This window comes from Pungitius pungitius, chromosome 16 (genome assembly GCF_949316345.1).
Source record: "Pungitius pungitius chromosome 16, fPunPun2.1, whole genome shotgun sequence".
Taxonomy (NCBI): domain Eukaryota; kingdom Metazoa; phylum Chordata; class Actinopteri; order Perciformes; family Gasterosteidae; genus Pungitius; species Pungitius pungitius.
This window is the reverse complement of record NC_084915.1, coordinates 12,565,001-12,580,370: the sequence shown is the minus strand read 5'-3', so window position 1 is coordinate 12,580,370 and position 15,370 is coordinate 12,565,001. Positions and strand designations below refer to the sequence as shown.

General features: G+C 43.0%; 2 protein-coding genes across 3 annotated transcripts; one reads left to right on the top strand and one right to left on the bottom strand.

Moving 5' to 3' along the window:
- Positions 1-1,164: 1,164 nt before the first annotated feature.
- angptl5 (angiopoietin-like 5) lies at positions 1,165-5,514 on the bottom strand. Its single transcript, XM_037466656.2, has 8 exons — positions 5,279-5,514; positions 4,006-4,177; positions 3,808-3,911; positions 3,622-3,715; positions 3,338-3,441; positions 3,142-3,262; positions 2,500-2,685; positions 1,165-2,370 (listed from the first exon to the last, which is right to left on the bottom strand). Exons 1-8 carry the CDS (start codon positions 5,333-5,335, stop codon positions 2,051-2,053), a joined length of 1,158 nt encoding a protein of 385 aa, XP_037322553.2. The 5' UTR covers positions 5,336-5,514; the 3' UTR covers positions 1,165-2,050.
- A 2,274-nt stretch (positions 5,515-7,788) lies between these two features.
- On the top strand, positions 7,789-13,898 carry LOC119215055 (transcriptional coactivator YAP1-like). Of its 2 annotated transcripts, XM_037466822.2 has the most exons (9): positions 7,789-8,098; positions 8,361-8,600; positions 10,341-10,540; positions 10,938-11,092; positions 11,870-11,971; positions 12,181-12,281; positions 12,481-12,599; positions 12,686-12,786; positions 13,265-13,898. In XM_037466822.2, the coding sequence occupies exons 2-9, from the start codon at positions 8,397-8,399 to the stop codon at positions 13,444-13,446; spliced, it is 1,164 nt and encodes a 387-aa protein (XP_037322719.2). In that variant the 5' UTR covers positions 7,789-8,098; positions 8,361-8,396; the 3' UTR covers positions 13,447-13,898. The 2 variants fall into 2 exon arrangements, with proteins under 2 accessions (XP_037322719.2, XP_037322720.2); XM_037466823.2 differs by lacking the exon at positions 11,870-11,971 and having other exon boundaries at positions 7,793-8,098.
- Positions 13,899-15,370: the final 1,472 nt, after the last annotated feature.

The following is a 15,370-nucleotide window of genomic DNA, read 5'->3' as shown; positions in this document are numbered from 1 at the left end:
GTAGAGAGCAGAACTGAACGGAGCCTTTCGTGTAAACACTGTCAACTCAAAAGTACACAGTTTGTTGAGTTAAATGTGTGGGGCAAGCACCTGGACAGACATTTTCTGAAAATGTGCTTTGCACATCTGATTTTGTTGAAAACGTTTTAGGAGCTCAGACTCTCTGTGTGGTCTGGTATGTGTATATTGCTAGGTTCAATGCACCCACGCGCACACACTTACACACACATGCACACACACACACACACGTACACACATACCAAACTCTGTGTGTGCAATTGTGCGGGAGATGGCGGATTGTGGAGGAAAATCTTGCTGCAACAATCAGGCATCGAGGACTGTGGAAAAATCTGTGTCAGTGATGGGACTCCATGCACTCAGTTTGTGACACTTTTAAGCACATTTTCCTTATGGCTGCAACTCTGCAGACTTTCCTCAAAGTATAACCCGCATTGCAAAGCGCTTTAATCAGCATTTTGGTCAACGTTCACAGCAACACTTTAACCGAGTCTGAGGAAGTCCACTCCTGAGATTATTGCCACTGATAAACAGGACATCGATGAGAAGATTAAAAAAAGATGGTAGGCCAAATCTGTATGCAGAGAGTGCGGGAAAAGAGGCAAACAATGTTGGAGACGGAGAGAAAGTCTTGATCAGTATCAGGTAAGTGAGCACATTGCATACCGTTGATACTGCCTCCTAAGCCGAGAAAGTTAGCAAGTCAAATTTCCAGGAGGAAGTGAGAAGCAGGAAATGCACAATCTTCTGAAAGTTCTGAGGACTGCTCCTGACTCCGAGGGGGAGGGGAGCTCTCAGGAGGCTTTGGGTAAAACCTTTTGTCACACTTCCCTGGCCCAGACAGCTCAAATCTTGCCCCTTCGCAGGCCAGGAAAAATATGGCAAGACCGAATCTGGCGGATTGACTACAAAAGTCCTCCGTTAAGATGAGAGCAGGTGCTCTGCTGCCTCTTTGTGCAAAACATCTCACATCACCGAAATAGTGAACAAGGTTGTGGGCCAAGTGATCGAGCAGCCTCTAATGTCTGTTGTTTCTGATGGCCAGCCAGCAAGACACAATATCACAACATAGAGAGGCCAGCTGTCTTTGTGTTGTGTGTTCAACCCGACAAAAAATTACAACTTGGGTCTGATTTTTATGTGCGTTTTTTATTGTCAAAATGGAACTTCAGAAGTTCCTGCTGGGATTAAATTGCATGGAGTTGCTGCAGAGGAAAAAACACACACACACACACACACACATGCTACATGTAAATCTTAAACAACACACCATGGAGAGTGCACCCTCTACTGGAGTGGGTTGGTACTTCAGGAGCATCAGTTTCACCTGGTGGTGCCAGTCACATTTCAACGTTACAGTACAGATTTACTTGAGATGTATTAATGGCCTCCGCTTATAAAGCTTCACACTAAAATGTGTTAAAAAAGAATAAAGGGATTCCTAAAACTTCCCCTGATAGAGATTTTTTTTTAATCGTTATCTTACATTATTACGTTATTATTTTTCTAAAATTGTCCTAGGAAAACGTCAGCTACGGCTTAACCACCTGTTTCTGTCAGTAACACAACATATTGCATGATGGTATTTAGTGTAATGGTTTTTAGGATCCTCTTTTCATGAAATCGTTGGCCCTCCACAGAGATCAAGGTTTTTTACAAGTCTTAAAATAACATGGCAACCCGAAAGTTGTTGTTATTAATACCTGATCAACAACGTTAGTCAATTATTTATCAACCATTAATAAAACCATTACATCTTATTTACAAAAGATTTATAAATATATTTTGTATTACAGAAATGTATTTGATACTTCATTATAATTTGGGTGTTTGCTGATGTCATGTATTACATGATAATCAGTAATATTTATCCTCAGGTCAAAGTTAAAAGATTCTTGGGGGGGGGAAAATGAAAACGAGGTTTCCTTTCATCCTTCGGTCCTCTTTTATTAGAACTTCAGGTTCTACAACGATGCAGTGCAACTTCTACAATATGTGCTTTCTCCTTCTGTTCCTCTGCTTCTTCTCTCCGTCAATTATTGGTCGTAATCCTCCTAATCTTCATCGTGACGGATTTGATGGCGTGAGGGACTCCGTTCTGTCTCCAGGTGTCCCACAATATGTTGGTCCTCTGGCCCGGGTTCAGCTCTGCGTCTTCGGGAGAGCCGTTGAGGTTCGCCAGGCCGCACTGGTTGAACCACCATCCCGTCCGGTTGTGCCGGATGCTGCAGCTTTCCACTGTAAGGTTTCCGATGGAGCAGGAGGGATTACAGCCGTCATTGTCCACGTCCGAGGCGCTGAACGGAGCCGTGTCTTGGTTCTGATCCTGTTCGTGGCCGCGAAAAGCGTCACCTGAAAACACATAGAACGGCTCACAGGTGGGATTGTTGATTGTGTTCAGTTTGCATTGTGTTTATGTGTGGAAAAAAAGCACAATATTAGTCAATTACTTTTTGTAAGTCTGTAATAATGAGGTCTTACCTGCGCTGCCTGCATATCTGCCCAGGTGTATGCTGAAGAACTCGGTTTCATTGCTCATGTCGAAATCATCATATGCTGCGTAAGCGGTGACGTCATCGTGGGACACCAGGGCGATGTGAAGTTGGAACCGAGTATCTTTCTGGTTTACTATATGAAATACCTTCTTCAGACCCAACCAGTGTTCTCCTACACACACACACACACACACACACATAAAAGAGAAATCGTGCCATTAATTATACGATTGGTGAGAAAGCAAGACGTGTTTCAAAAGTATTTCATGACCGTTTTTATTACAATGTTATGCTGCATATGAATTAAGATTTGGAGTCATAGTTGTCACAGGTTATTGTGGATGTTGACTGGCCTGCACAGAGGCAAAAACCTCACTAATGCCTTTGTGGCTAAACAATAAGAGCCCAAATATTGTTGGAAGTCTTCTCAGCGTAACAGTATCCAGCATTCACATGTGGGTGTAATGCTTTAGGTCATGATGATATATGTGTTAATGATCATCTCAAAAACTGTCTGTGTCGGCATGGTAGCTGATGTTCTTGAGCAGTTCTCAACACCTCAAGTTCCGCCTTGTGTCGCAATAAAGCTCATATCAGGAAAAAAACCTCAAAAGTTATTTCACACAACCTGCAAGGTTTCCAAAGCCATCGACATAATCGGCCCAGGCTCGCTTAAAGTCAGCCAATCCGTCGCTCCTCCTTTGCATCACCGTCCATCCGCCTCCCATGTAGTCCATCTCACAGAACACCTGCAGCACAGGTCGTGTTTTTACTGCTGATTAAGTGACAAAATGTGAATAGCTGACGTATTGAGGTACATCTACCTCAAAAGAAGAGTCTGTGTTCTCCGGTTGGACGATGTAAATACCACTGGGGATCTTGGGGACGACTGACAAAAGACTGTCCTTGATGTCACTGCAGTCTCGTCCTAACCGAAGCAAACACGCACTCTTTTATCGGCGGGAAGACACATTCACTCAAGGATGCGCACTTAAGTAAGGGTGCTTGTGTTATTCCTCATAACCATCAAAAAGATATTGATGTGTACAATTGGTGCAGTTTGTTCAATCAAAGGCTGTGTCACCTCAAGGGTTTGTGTGTAAGTTACCGTGGGACTGCACCGGTTTGATGGAGTACAGCTCAGCGTTGTTTCTCTGAACCTCAGAGCTCAGCGTCTGCACTTTAGTCATCAGCTCTGTTACCTGGAAACGTAAAAACCAACGCACATTCAGCCGGCCAATGAAATGCTCACAAACCTCGTCACTGGGAGAGGAAACAGAAGGCTGCACTTTACCTGACTGCTGAGGATGTCCAGGGCTCTCTGCTGCTCCTCCATCACATCCCTGATCAGCTTGCGGGTGCTGCGTCCAAACACTAACAGAGACTGCTGTAACTGGCCTACACACACACACACACACACACATTTCATGTTCTAAACAACAGATGGTAATGAAATATTTAACCCTAACATCAAGAAATATATTTTTTTTACCACAGATGGAATGTTTTTCATCTCGTAGCAGCTTCACAGTGATGTCACAGGGGATGGAGCATGTGTCCTGACCTTTGACCCCTCCCGGAAGTTTCTGACCTTTGACCGGGGCATCGGGAAGGTCCTCGTTGACTATTTCTGATTGGCTGAAATAGCCGCTCTGTCCTGTGTCCTGGCAACCGAGAGAGAACTACGGTCAGGCTTTAATCCGCAGAGGACAGTCCGTGATTATGTTGAATGTCAAGTGTAGCTAAACTCTATACTATACTTCACAGAGCAGGACACACATGAAAATACCAACTGTTATCAGGGGACCAACCAAGTTTTAGGTCAGAACTCCTGGTTGGCTACAAAAATACACTCTAACGTGTAACTGCAATATCCTGTCTTTAAATCCAGAAAAAAAAAAAAAACGGTAGGGACTCATTTACTGTACAGTTTTGATGGTACTTTACTTTACATTTCTACTTTTGAATCCACTAAACTTATATTTTGCTTGTGTAACTTAACTCTCCAATATCCACCGTACCTTAAGCCATTTTAGTCTGGAATTATAATAATAATAACAATAATAGCTGCTGACTTAACATGTTTCCATGCAAAACTATTTATCTCACAAAGCGCAGAACATAACCAGCATGCTGCTCACACATTTATACATCAGTGATAATAATCCAATACTATATAAAGGGGCTATTTGTCATAACACAGTAATGCCACTTTTGTTGCTTAAATGCATTTCGCTGATAAAACATTGCTTTTACTTCAGTGCAATTTCGAGTGCAGGACTTTTTAACATTTTGGTATTAATCCCAAATAATTTCACGAACCGTTTATACAAAAAACACATATACAAATACAAAGCAGTGTTTTCATGACTTTGGGGCATATTAACCTTATAATGTGACATATCAGAACACTTTGTTTGCAATCTTTATTAACACACAGACATACACACTTTGGATGATGAAATAATCCCGATTCATCACCTATCCACGATGCCTAACTCCAAACTCTTGGATCTCCCCGATTACGTCAGCATTTCTTGAAGCAATTTAAACTCCTATGAAAAAAGCTGTAATACAATACTTCTTGGCACCGGTTCAGATTTGACCCGAATCTGAAAAGTGGCCTTTTGCTGTATCCTCCTCTTTCTTCCCCTTTTCTGTCTGAATCTGAATAAATATTTGAGGAAACAAAGCCCAAAAGAAATATCTTTTTAGAGATAGCGCAAAAAGTCCTCATACATTCATGACATGCATATCATACATACAGTGGAGGAATGCAGATGAGGCACCATCAGCAGAATGACAGTTGTCGTCCACATCATGTCAGTGTCGTTGTCTGACTGGGATTATTTCCTAAATACCAGCAGTGGCCACTCCTTCATTGATGCTTTCTCTCCGCTCTGCTCCCTCACATGTCCACCCGTCGACCGAGTCTTATCCGTCCTTCCTCTCGGTTGTCAAACTTCTCCCCGTTTCCGCTCTCACTGCCTCACTCTCTCCACCTCCACCAGTCACTCCCCCTCGTTCTTAGTGAATTCCCATGACAACATCCCCAGTAGGAGCAGTTTAAAATGTGTACATGGGCTGGGGATAAAAGGCTGGACACGTTTCTGACAAGCAGGCAAACTGAATGTGCTGATTGCGGATTTGTGGTAAGGAGTGACTGCCTTGCCCCCCCAGTGTGTCTATTTCCAAGCCTTTATATTTTACAGGTTATATCCTGGCTCCGGCATGAGAAACAGATGTGGGGAATAGGAAAAAGCTTGCAGCTTGTTTTCATGCTGGAACACTTTGTCTCTGCTTGTGTCTTAGCACGGTAGCAGGAGGATGCGGGGAAGGCGGGGTTTGTCTCTGCCTCTTGTGCTCATGTTTCCTCCCTCTCGTCTCTGTCTCTTTCTGACCGCTGGCTCATCTGAAAACAGCCTCCCAGAAGGGTAGACCAATTATTTCCTAACTGGGCAGTAAAGCTGCGAGGAAAGTAAAGAGAGCAACAGCACATTCCCGTCAGGGTCCGCCTGGAGCTGGCCGCCACGTCCCGTCCCCCCCGGAAAACTTTGCCGTGAGAGCCAAAGAAAAGCTTCAATGTTGTTCTGAAACTGTGTCAATTTACACGGTGGTCAGTGGGAGGAATGTGAAAGGCCTGGTGCCACAGCCCCAGGGCCCGCCCCCACATCTGTCCTATGTTACATGTTCTTGTAAAGCAGTCTATGCATGAGAGTGACACATATCTTTCAGGTGACATCATGAGAACATTCAGGAAAGTCTGTGTGTTGTCCCTTTATCGCTCACTGCACTTGTAAAGTTTGAATATACTAAAAAAAAAATAACACTTGGAAATGTAGTCGTTTACTTTTTTGTTCACTTTCTTCTCTGCCTGTGAAATGTGAAGCTAATGCTGAGAGACAGTTGACCAAACCGGGAAAACTGTTGCTGGCTTTATATTTATTAAACATTTATGAGAGTGTTCAAAGAAAGCAAGTAATGATTTTTCCCAAAATGTTGAAAAGAGGCAGCTGGTCGCTGTCCAAAGGAAATATTACCACTAATACACGTAATGAATCTGTAAAATAAGGCCCATATTCAAGCCAAATCAAAGTGGAAGTGGACGTTAGTCTGCTGGTGTGGATGTGGGTGCGGCCATCACAGCATGGATTTTTAGAGTTTTAGAGAAGGGCATGTCTTCAACAAGCTAAGATTATCGTCTGCATACGTCAGACTGGCTGTCAAGCTAGATCCTCCCTTTAATAATCAAAAATATGCCAAAAGCCTCTGCCTATAAAACATTGGTAAATTCGTTTTTATCTTTCTATGGATTTAAAGTTTGATTTCTTGAACAAAAGTGAAAACATGGTTTTCATTTTGCCATTCAGGTCTCTAACACATTCCTGATTCCTGAGCTCTAAACTACTACTTGAATATGAAACGATTTATTTGTTGAATTAAACTAGTTGTTCTTTGTAGCTGTTCATGAGAACACCTGATAAGTCACCTTTCTGTCATTGGTCTGGTTGTTCCCGATGGTTTTCCAAATACAGTCTGAGGAGGAGGAATCCTGCTGAGCCAGTAATCCCAAAACATTTAAACAGTTAATCTCCTCCGCAACATCTGGCCTGGATCCATTGCATTTAATGCAGCTATTTACAAGTGTTAAAATTTAGTACAGTGCCATCTGCTGCACTGTGGTTTGTATTACATTAAAATATTGGAAGCACACTGGATAATAATCTTTTTTTGTTTAGTTCTTGGATTCACGCGCTGTGCCATCTGAGCTGCGGCTCGCGTTTCTTCCACCAGGGGGCAGCCGGCCGGCCGCGTTCACACAAACCCGCTCTGACCGAGTTGGCCTCATCAGGGGCGGATGTTTTCTCAGCGCAACTTCCCAATCCCACCCCCCCCCCCCCCCCCCCCCCCCCCCCCCCATGAAAAAAAAAATCCTCCAAGCCTGATTTCCCCTCATCGGAGATCATCTTCATCGGTTCTTGCCACCTCTGTCTACACTTGGCTCTGTGCCTTTGTCCTTCAGCAGAAGGAAGAAAAACGAAAAAAAAAACCGCACCAACTGGAAACTGCAACCACCGCTGATGTGCATCAGCATTCTCAGTGCGCAAAATGTGCAAACAGTCGAGAGACGTAAAACAAAACGACAATAAACTCGCGTTCAGACGCCTGGCGGTGAAGGTTAATGATATTTCACCCGCTCAACTACTGCGGCGGCTTTAAACCCTGCAACCCCGCCCCTCGGCGCTATCACATGCATCTGGGACTCCTCTCTGGATGTGAAAAAAAAGTTTGGAGGTCTCGCTGCAATCACTTTTCTCCAACTTAGTTTCCCATACTTTGTGTGTGTGCGTGTGTGTTTCTGTGGGGAGGGAGGGGGGGTTCTTGTTTTTTTTTTCTCCACTTGAGACGACTTTTAGGTCAACGTGGGCACCGGGAATCGGTGTCCGTCTGAGTGGTTTCCCGGCTGTGATTTTTCCAGTTTATTTCTCCTGCAGGAATACTGGTAGCGAGAGAGAGAGAGAGAGAGAGGGGGGGGGGGGGTAGAGAGAGAGAGCGAGAGGGGGAAACGTCCCGGCTGCTTGAAGGTATGTGGGAGGCATGATTATTATTTTTTTGTCAGCTATCACCGCTTTAACCTGCGCCCCTTTCGATTGGGTTTCGTTTTAAAGCGGACTAACTTGAAATGTACCAGTTCGACACAGACAAGGACGTATAACAGTTCAAATGGGGGGTGGGGGGGTAAAAGTGTAAACAACTCGGGCTCATCGAGTTTGAACGAGGCTGACGTTTAATTTTTTTTGTTTGCTTATTTGTTTGTTTGTTTGTGCGCTTTGAACCTCTCGACAGATTTTTATTTTCGACACCAAAAAAACTTTCGGCGACATGGACGCGCACCGCGGCGCGCCTCCGGTCGGGCAGCAGATCGTGCACGTCCGCGGGGACTCGCAGACGGAGCTGGAGGCCCTGTTCAGCGCCGTGATGAACCCCAACAAGTCGGCCAGGCAGCCGTCCTCTCTGCCCATGAGGATGAGGAAGCTGCCGGACTCCTTCTTCAGGCAGCCGGACTCCCGAGGCCACTCCAGACAAGTATTTATTCATTTAATAAAAGGGCTCTGGTGTGCGGGACCACGAACTGCATCCACTCACATGGGGTAGAGACGCCCCCCCGACGACCACTGAGGCACAGAGACAGAAAGTAGTGCCATCAAACACTACCTGCTTTGTGGTGTCAATAGAGGGGGGGGGGGTGCATAGAAACAGTAAACATGTTGGGGAGAGCTGTTTCTTATTCCGGTGTTGTTGACCTTCTTTTACAAGAGAGACAGTATATGAATAATACTCAATCAGTCCTCAAGTCCTGAAATTGGTCAAATAGTTCATCCCACAGAATGAATAGTTGACCTTTTTTTAAAATAGGGGCTGAAAATAATCATTTTCATTATTGCTTAATCTCACATTTTTTTCATTATTATTAGTTTATGAAAAGGGTGATAAAATACTGGTCAGTTCCCACAGCCCACGGTGAGGTCTGCTTTTAATCAACCAACCGTCTAAAACCAAATATATAATCAATCGTAGAGAACATCAAGAAGCATCAGATCCACGCACACGAGGAGCTGGAACCAGAACATTTCTAGTATTAAAAATAATGCTTGAAAAACAGTTGCAGTTGTTATTTGGTTCAGCCTCCTTTCGCTCTTTTCTTCTTTATCGCCTCTGCTTTTTAAGGGAATTATGGTGGACATTTCTCACTGAATTTTCATGGATTGCATAACCAATTTAAAAAATATGATCAACGGAATAAGTGGTTAAAGTTAATAATCAATACTTCCAGCCTTGATCTGTCTGTCCTCAGTGAATATTTCAGGCTCCAGCATTTCCTGCACGGCTGCTGTGCTGGATTCTTTTGTTTTATTAATGAGCGCCTGTTTCTTTGGGCCATAAAATAGAATTTGAAAGTGAGTGAGGTTTTTATATCTTTGACCTCTGTTACTACATATTGTTTTATATTTTTAAGACTCGCCTCCTTGCTACAGTAAACTCTTCTCTTTCATTCACAGATTAAGCAACCGCTTAAGTTGCAATCTATTGAATATTCCAGATATTTTAGTGAAGGCTCATTACTTTAAGAAGGGCCTGAAAACCTTTTTATACAGCAAGGCGTTTTGTTAGGTTTTACTAGGTTTTTACAATTTTTGCTGCATTTAAAAAGAAATGTATTATATACTTTATACACTATATATGGGCTCTGCGGCACTCTGAGATGTGGTTGACTGAAAAGTACATTACAAATAAAATTCTTTATTATTTTGACCAAGCACTTATTTAATCAGCTGTGCGCTGGCCATATGTTTCTGAATCGGTTTTTCCCAAGAAACCCACTCTTGAGAGATAATAATTGTTGGCATGAGTTGGCATATAATTGTGTCTCGCTCGAAGTGTGTTAATCGACATCGAGTGAACATTTTTGTACTCGCCATGCGGGTCACATGTTTGGCTGATATTTTACCTGTACTCCCAACTGCTCCTCAAACACTCGTATTTCACGTTTAATGGGTTAACTGGTTCATTTGTTTCATGACCAGGAACAACTTTTGAGTCTTTCAATGTGTAGATGTGGCTCAAACGACATCATTTCTGAAATTGAGAACCATATTTTCACAAAAAAAAAAACAACAACTAGTGACTGATGTGTTCACCAGATTTCCCAGAGATCCACATAACACAAATCTCTCCCCGGCTGCCATCCAAACCTTTTTCTTCCGGCTGGTTTAGTTGTTTTGTGGCCCGTCGTGGGAGTTGTTAACCCTGACTGTTTCTCGTCAGGCCAGTTCGGATGGAGGTGTGTGTGGCTCCCTGACTCCTCAACACGTCCGCGCCCATTCTTCCCCTGCCTCCCTCCCAGTCAACTCGCTCTCCACTCAAACAGCGGATGTGGCCGCAGCGACGATCGTACCCGACGACATGAAACTCCCCCACGGTTGGGAAATGGCCAAAACGCCCACCGGCCAAAGATACTTCCTCAAGTAAGGCCTTACGTCTGTTCATCAGTGGGTTTGATCCGTGGCACAGCAGGTGACTCGTGAGGATTAAAATGTTCAGAATGACACTAAAGAGGTCACAACAGGGGAAGGAAGCACATTGCTTGTGACAGAATCACAGCAGAAACCTCACAAGTGTGTGTGTGTGTGTGTGTGTTAGTAGTTCCTTCATTAAACCAATTAAATCATTGGTTTAACCAGTTGAACCAATCCGTGGGGTTTCAGCCAGTTTTATTCCCGGAAGCACATGGCCCGACATCTCACACTCCTGTCACTCCAGCTTCTGGTAGGACAGGTAGAGCAGGTCCGATGTTAAAGACGCGACTCGCGGTTCTCATCCACCGGGGCTGCGATGCGTTGAGACTTGTCGTGTGTTCCGCAGCCACCTGGATAAGACGACCACCTGGCACGACCCGCGACTGTCGCAGCTTCAGTCGGCTGCGGTTCAGCATCCCATCTCTGGCACGCCGGTCCACGCCCACTCGCTCAGCAACCCGGCCCCAACCACGCAACAACAGAACACCAACCCAGAGACAGGTATCACTCTACCCCCCCCCTCGTCCCTCACACTCTAACCGTTCAGTTTCACTTTAAAAGCACACACACCGGCTTTTTATAGTTCAACTCAATCAACAGTGGGATAGGTCACTGCTGGGTAACATTCTTTCAGGATTTCTTTCTTTATTGCTCTGGTGACTTTGGTGAGAATTAAACCCTGATTATAAAACGAGAGATGACTCTTTTTTTATTTTAATTCTCATTTATATTACGTTTCATAGACTGTTGGACCAATGTTCTCTTTGAATAAGTTTTACTCAAAAACATCTTTTGAAGTGCCAGTTTTTCCAAGTTACATTAGTTTTCTTTATTCTTTTCATCTAGCTAACATGAGACAGCTGACAAGAAATGTGAGAAGACGAATGATATGAAATCACACAATCAGAAGATACAATCATTTACACCAGACTCATGTCAAGAAGACTGACATTAAAAATGATAAACCTATCCATTAATCCCCTGGTGCACCTCTGTTTTCAGCAATACCACGTTGTAAATAAGTCAATGTCAACAATAGATTAAAGCAGGTTTGAATAAAAAAGACAAGATGAACATAGAATAATACATTCTTACTTTTTTCCATCTACAGAAGTACTTGGTACACTAACACAGTTGCTTTTTACCTTCTAACCTTCACTTCCATCTAAAAAAAAAAAGCTCCATAAAGCTACATTGACGAGCCGGGGGCCAGATTTTTTTTCCTCTACTCTCCATCCACCATTCGCCTTCTCACTGTGTACTCTCACTGCTGTTCAGGTCCACTGCCTGAAGGCTGGGAGAAGGCTGTGACTGCAGATGGAGAGGTGTACTACATCGATCACATAGATAAGACCACCGCATGGGTCGACCCGCGTCTAGGTAGCGCACTATCAAATTTGTGTCTCATCAATTGACGATTCTAGATTGTCAATGAGAAGAATTTTGTTCCAAGTTGCTGTATGGCAACGAAAATAAGAAAGATCGCAAAGTTTGTATGTTTTCTCTTCATATTTGTCATCGGTAAAATGTTGCAAAACACGTGCGAATCTTAACGTGATCGTATAAATCCTGTGAATTTTATGTTCCAGCCCAGAAGATGAAATCTGGCATCGTAGGCTTGGCACCGCAGCAAAGGCAGGAAAAGGAAAGGCTCCGATGCAAACAAGGCCTCCCTCCGCAAATCACTCAGGTCAGAGGTTAAAGAAAACGGTACTTGGACTGTACTTGCGCCTCCTTTGGTTCTAAATCGCTCCACACAAGCTTTCTTACATTTAATCTATTTCTTGTGATATTGTATGACGTGTGGTTGCATCTTTAGTTCCGATTTTAGTTCCATGTGAAGAGAGCTGTAGTTTCAGACTCCATCGTATTGTATGTCGGTCCTGTAGGAGGCAGGAGGAAGGAACCAGATGCCTGGTGGGATGGACCATGACAGGAAGGCACAGACGCTTGTCCCTCCCCTGGATGTAAGGATCAGAGGCTCCAACCACGAACCCACACTTAATGGGTGAGCGCCTGTTTAATATGATGTGCCATCTCTTTTATCGTAGCATTAAATAATCATTAAGTCTGTGTGTGTGTGTTCTTGTGCAGCGCTCACTCTCGCAACGAGAGCACTGACAGCGGTCTAAGTGTCAGCAGCTTACCCCGCTCATCGGACCACATGTTGAGCTCTGTGGATCACATGGACACTGGTAACACTCTCTCACACACACGTCTTAGAGTTAAGAACAATGGCCTTCTTTAGACATGTTTTGTCATTTTAAAAAATCATATTATATATTACACCCAGCAGTAGTTTTTCTAAATCAGAAATGGAACAGAAAACGGTTTTGTCTTGCAGCTACTTTAAGTTGCAACACTTTATATCTTTACTCTCTTCTACAACCTGCATCCAAACGATGCCTTGATGGTGCATAAATATGTATTTCCTTTTGATTTGCTTGTATTTGTGCGTGCCTTCTTTCATTTTGGAATTTTTGTGTGGTGTATTTTTTATCAGAAATCTAAGTAACTAAAACTAAAATGTGCATTTAAATGTGTACATACACACTTGCTGTGTGTTTTTTGTTTTTAAGTACACATACTGATCAAGGTGCAGCTATAAGAAAATGGCCATTCGTAATTCTCCAATTTCTCCCAGCTCACCGCTCCTCACATCTCCCCTCCTAGGTGACTCCGGCGAGACCTCCTCGATGACCGTGCAGGAGTCGATGTCTGTGCTCCCCATGTCGGAGGGGGAGGAGTTAATGCCTTGCATCCCGGAGAGTCTCACTTCCGACCTTCTGATGGACATGGAGACCGTTCTCTCCGGGTCGCACATGGATAGAGACAGCCTGCTCACCTGGCTATAGACCAACCCGGCCGTGGCCCAAAATATGGTCTGACATCAAATCTCCATGACATAAAATGTCATGAAATCTGGGGAATCCTTGGCTTCGATAGTGGTACAGAACAACGGCACTGAAAGAATATGCTACTTCTAGATGATGGATCCCTCGCAGTACTCGCACCCTGAGGAATAAGAAAAAACAGACTTTTGCGGACAGGTGGTAAGCTGCTGGCTTTCTCTTTTTGGGCTCTTACAGATATGCATAAAGGAGTATTTTCCCAACACTTTTTTAGTCATTGACCTCCCCGATGATGCTCAACCATGTCTCGGGTAAAGAGTACAGATTTCTATTATTACCCCGTCGAGGGTAACAGTGTATGCAGCCAACTTTTGAAAACAGTGACAGGTTGATGAAGTCTGGATGTGGCAGATAAATAAATGTAAAAAAAAAGAAAAACTAGACATGTTCACAAAGCCTAGAAGCCATTTAATATATAGCATATCCACATGGCCTCTTTTACCTCATGAAGCTTGTGGCATGGAAGAACAACATCTAGTGCTACTACCTCTAAGCAGCCTGTAATTTGTGATTTCAATGCTCGAAATATCGTCTTTAAAAGCATCAAGACTAGACTAAAATTGATTTAAGAAATAATCTGGATTTGTTTTATGAAACCAAAAATAATCAAAGCTAAAATTACCATAGCTACATACCAGTGGTACACAGAAACATAAGGGGAAGAGGGCGCACCCTTGTGGAGATTAAGAACACTAATAGGTTTTTAGTTGAAATGCTCAGAGCCAAAAAACAGTATTAAAACCCTCATCAGTCACTTCTAAGTCTCTATGGAATATCTTTGAAGGATGATAAGCTTTAGTTTTGGTCACAGTTCAAACGTCTTTCAAAACCCTTCACTTTCAGAGGAATGAATTTGGGTACTAAAGCTATGGTAAATGTGCATTTAAGGTAAACAGGCTGTCTACAGTGAATGAACATCCACTACACTACACATATTTAGTAAAATAAATACTGAATACTGAATAACTTACATTAGCCCAACTCCATGCTAAAAACACTACCGAAAGCGCGGCCAAGGTTTTTTAGATTACTCAATCCCAGATTTTGTTAGTCCTGTCTCTGTTTGTTGTTGTATTGGATTGCATTTTATTATTATGTGATCCATTAATTTCTCCCCTTGAGCATTGAATATAAGCTTCACAAAGGTAGTATTTATTTGATTGGATTGCATGATATTGTACAGCAGTGATATTATTATTATGTTAAAGAAAGGACGCCACAGGGCCAGGACGTTATCTCTCCTTAGTGGGCAGCAAGGATTTTAGCTCTCATCATATTCAGCAAGAAAGTGGTATCTCATAAATGCACTCAAACGGTATCATTTTTAAATATTCCTGTCAGCGCCATGAAGATATTAGTTGGCTACCTCTGTATAGAGTTATAATATCCCTTGCCTGCAGATAACATTTTGAAGGGCTGTTTTGTAAGTGGGGATGAAGAAATTACTGTGTTTGGGAAAGTTACAGAATAAGTCAAGGAGCCTATGGGGTCTCTCCACAAAAGCAGCCTTCTTATTTGGGAGGCTGTGGTCTTGGTATGTTTTGTTCCAACTGCATGTGCCATCTGGGGCTGTATTACTGAAAGCAGTCATCAATAAGGGGAGTTATTTAATTCTACTTTGTCAGTTACATTATATAATAAGTATAATCGGTTTTTATCTTTTGGGTTGTTTTTGCAATGTTTTCACATTTTATCTGTATTTGAAGCTAATTAATTATTGGTGATTATTGGCTTCAAACCAGCCTTCTTTTTATAAATACAGCATTTAGAGTTACAGACTTTATCCATAACACCCAAAATGAATTACCAAGTCACCTGATTTTTTCTACATGGGCTAGGAGCACCTCACTGTTGATACACATAATGC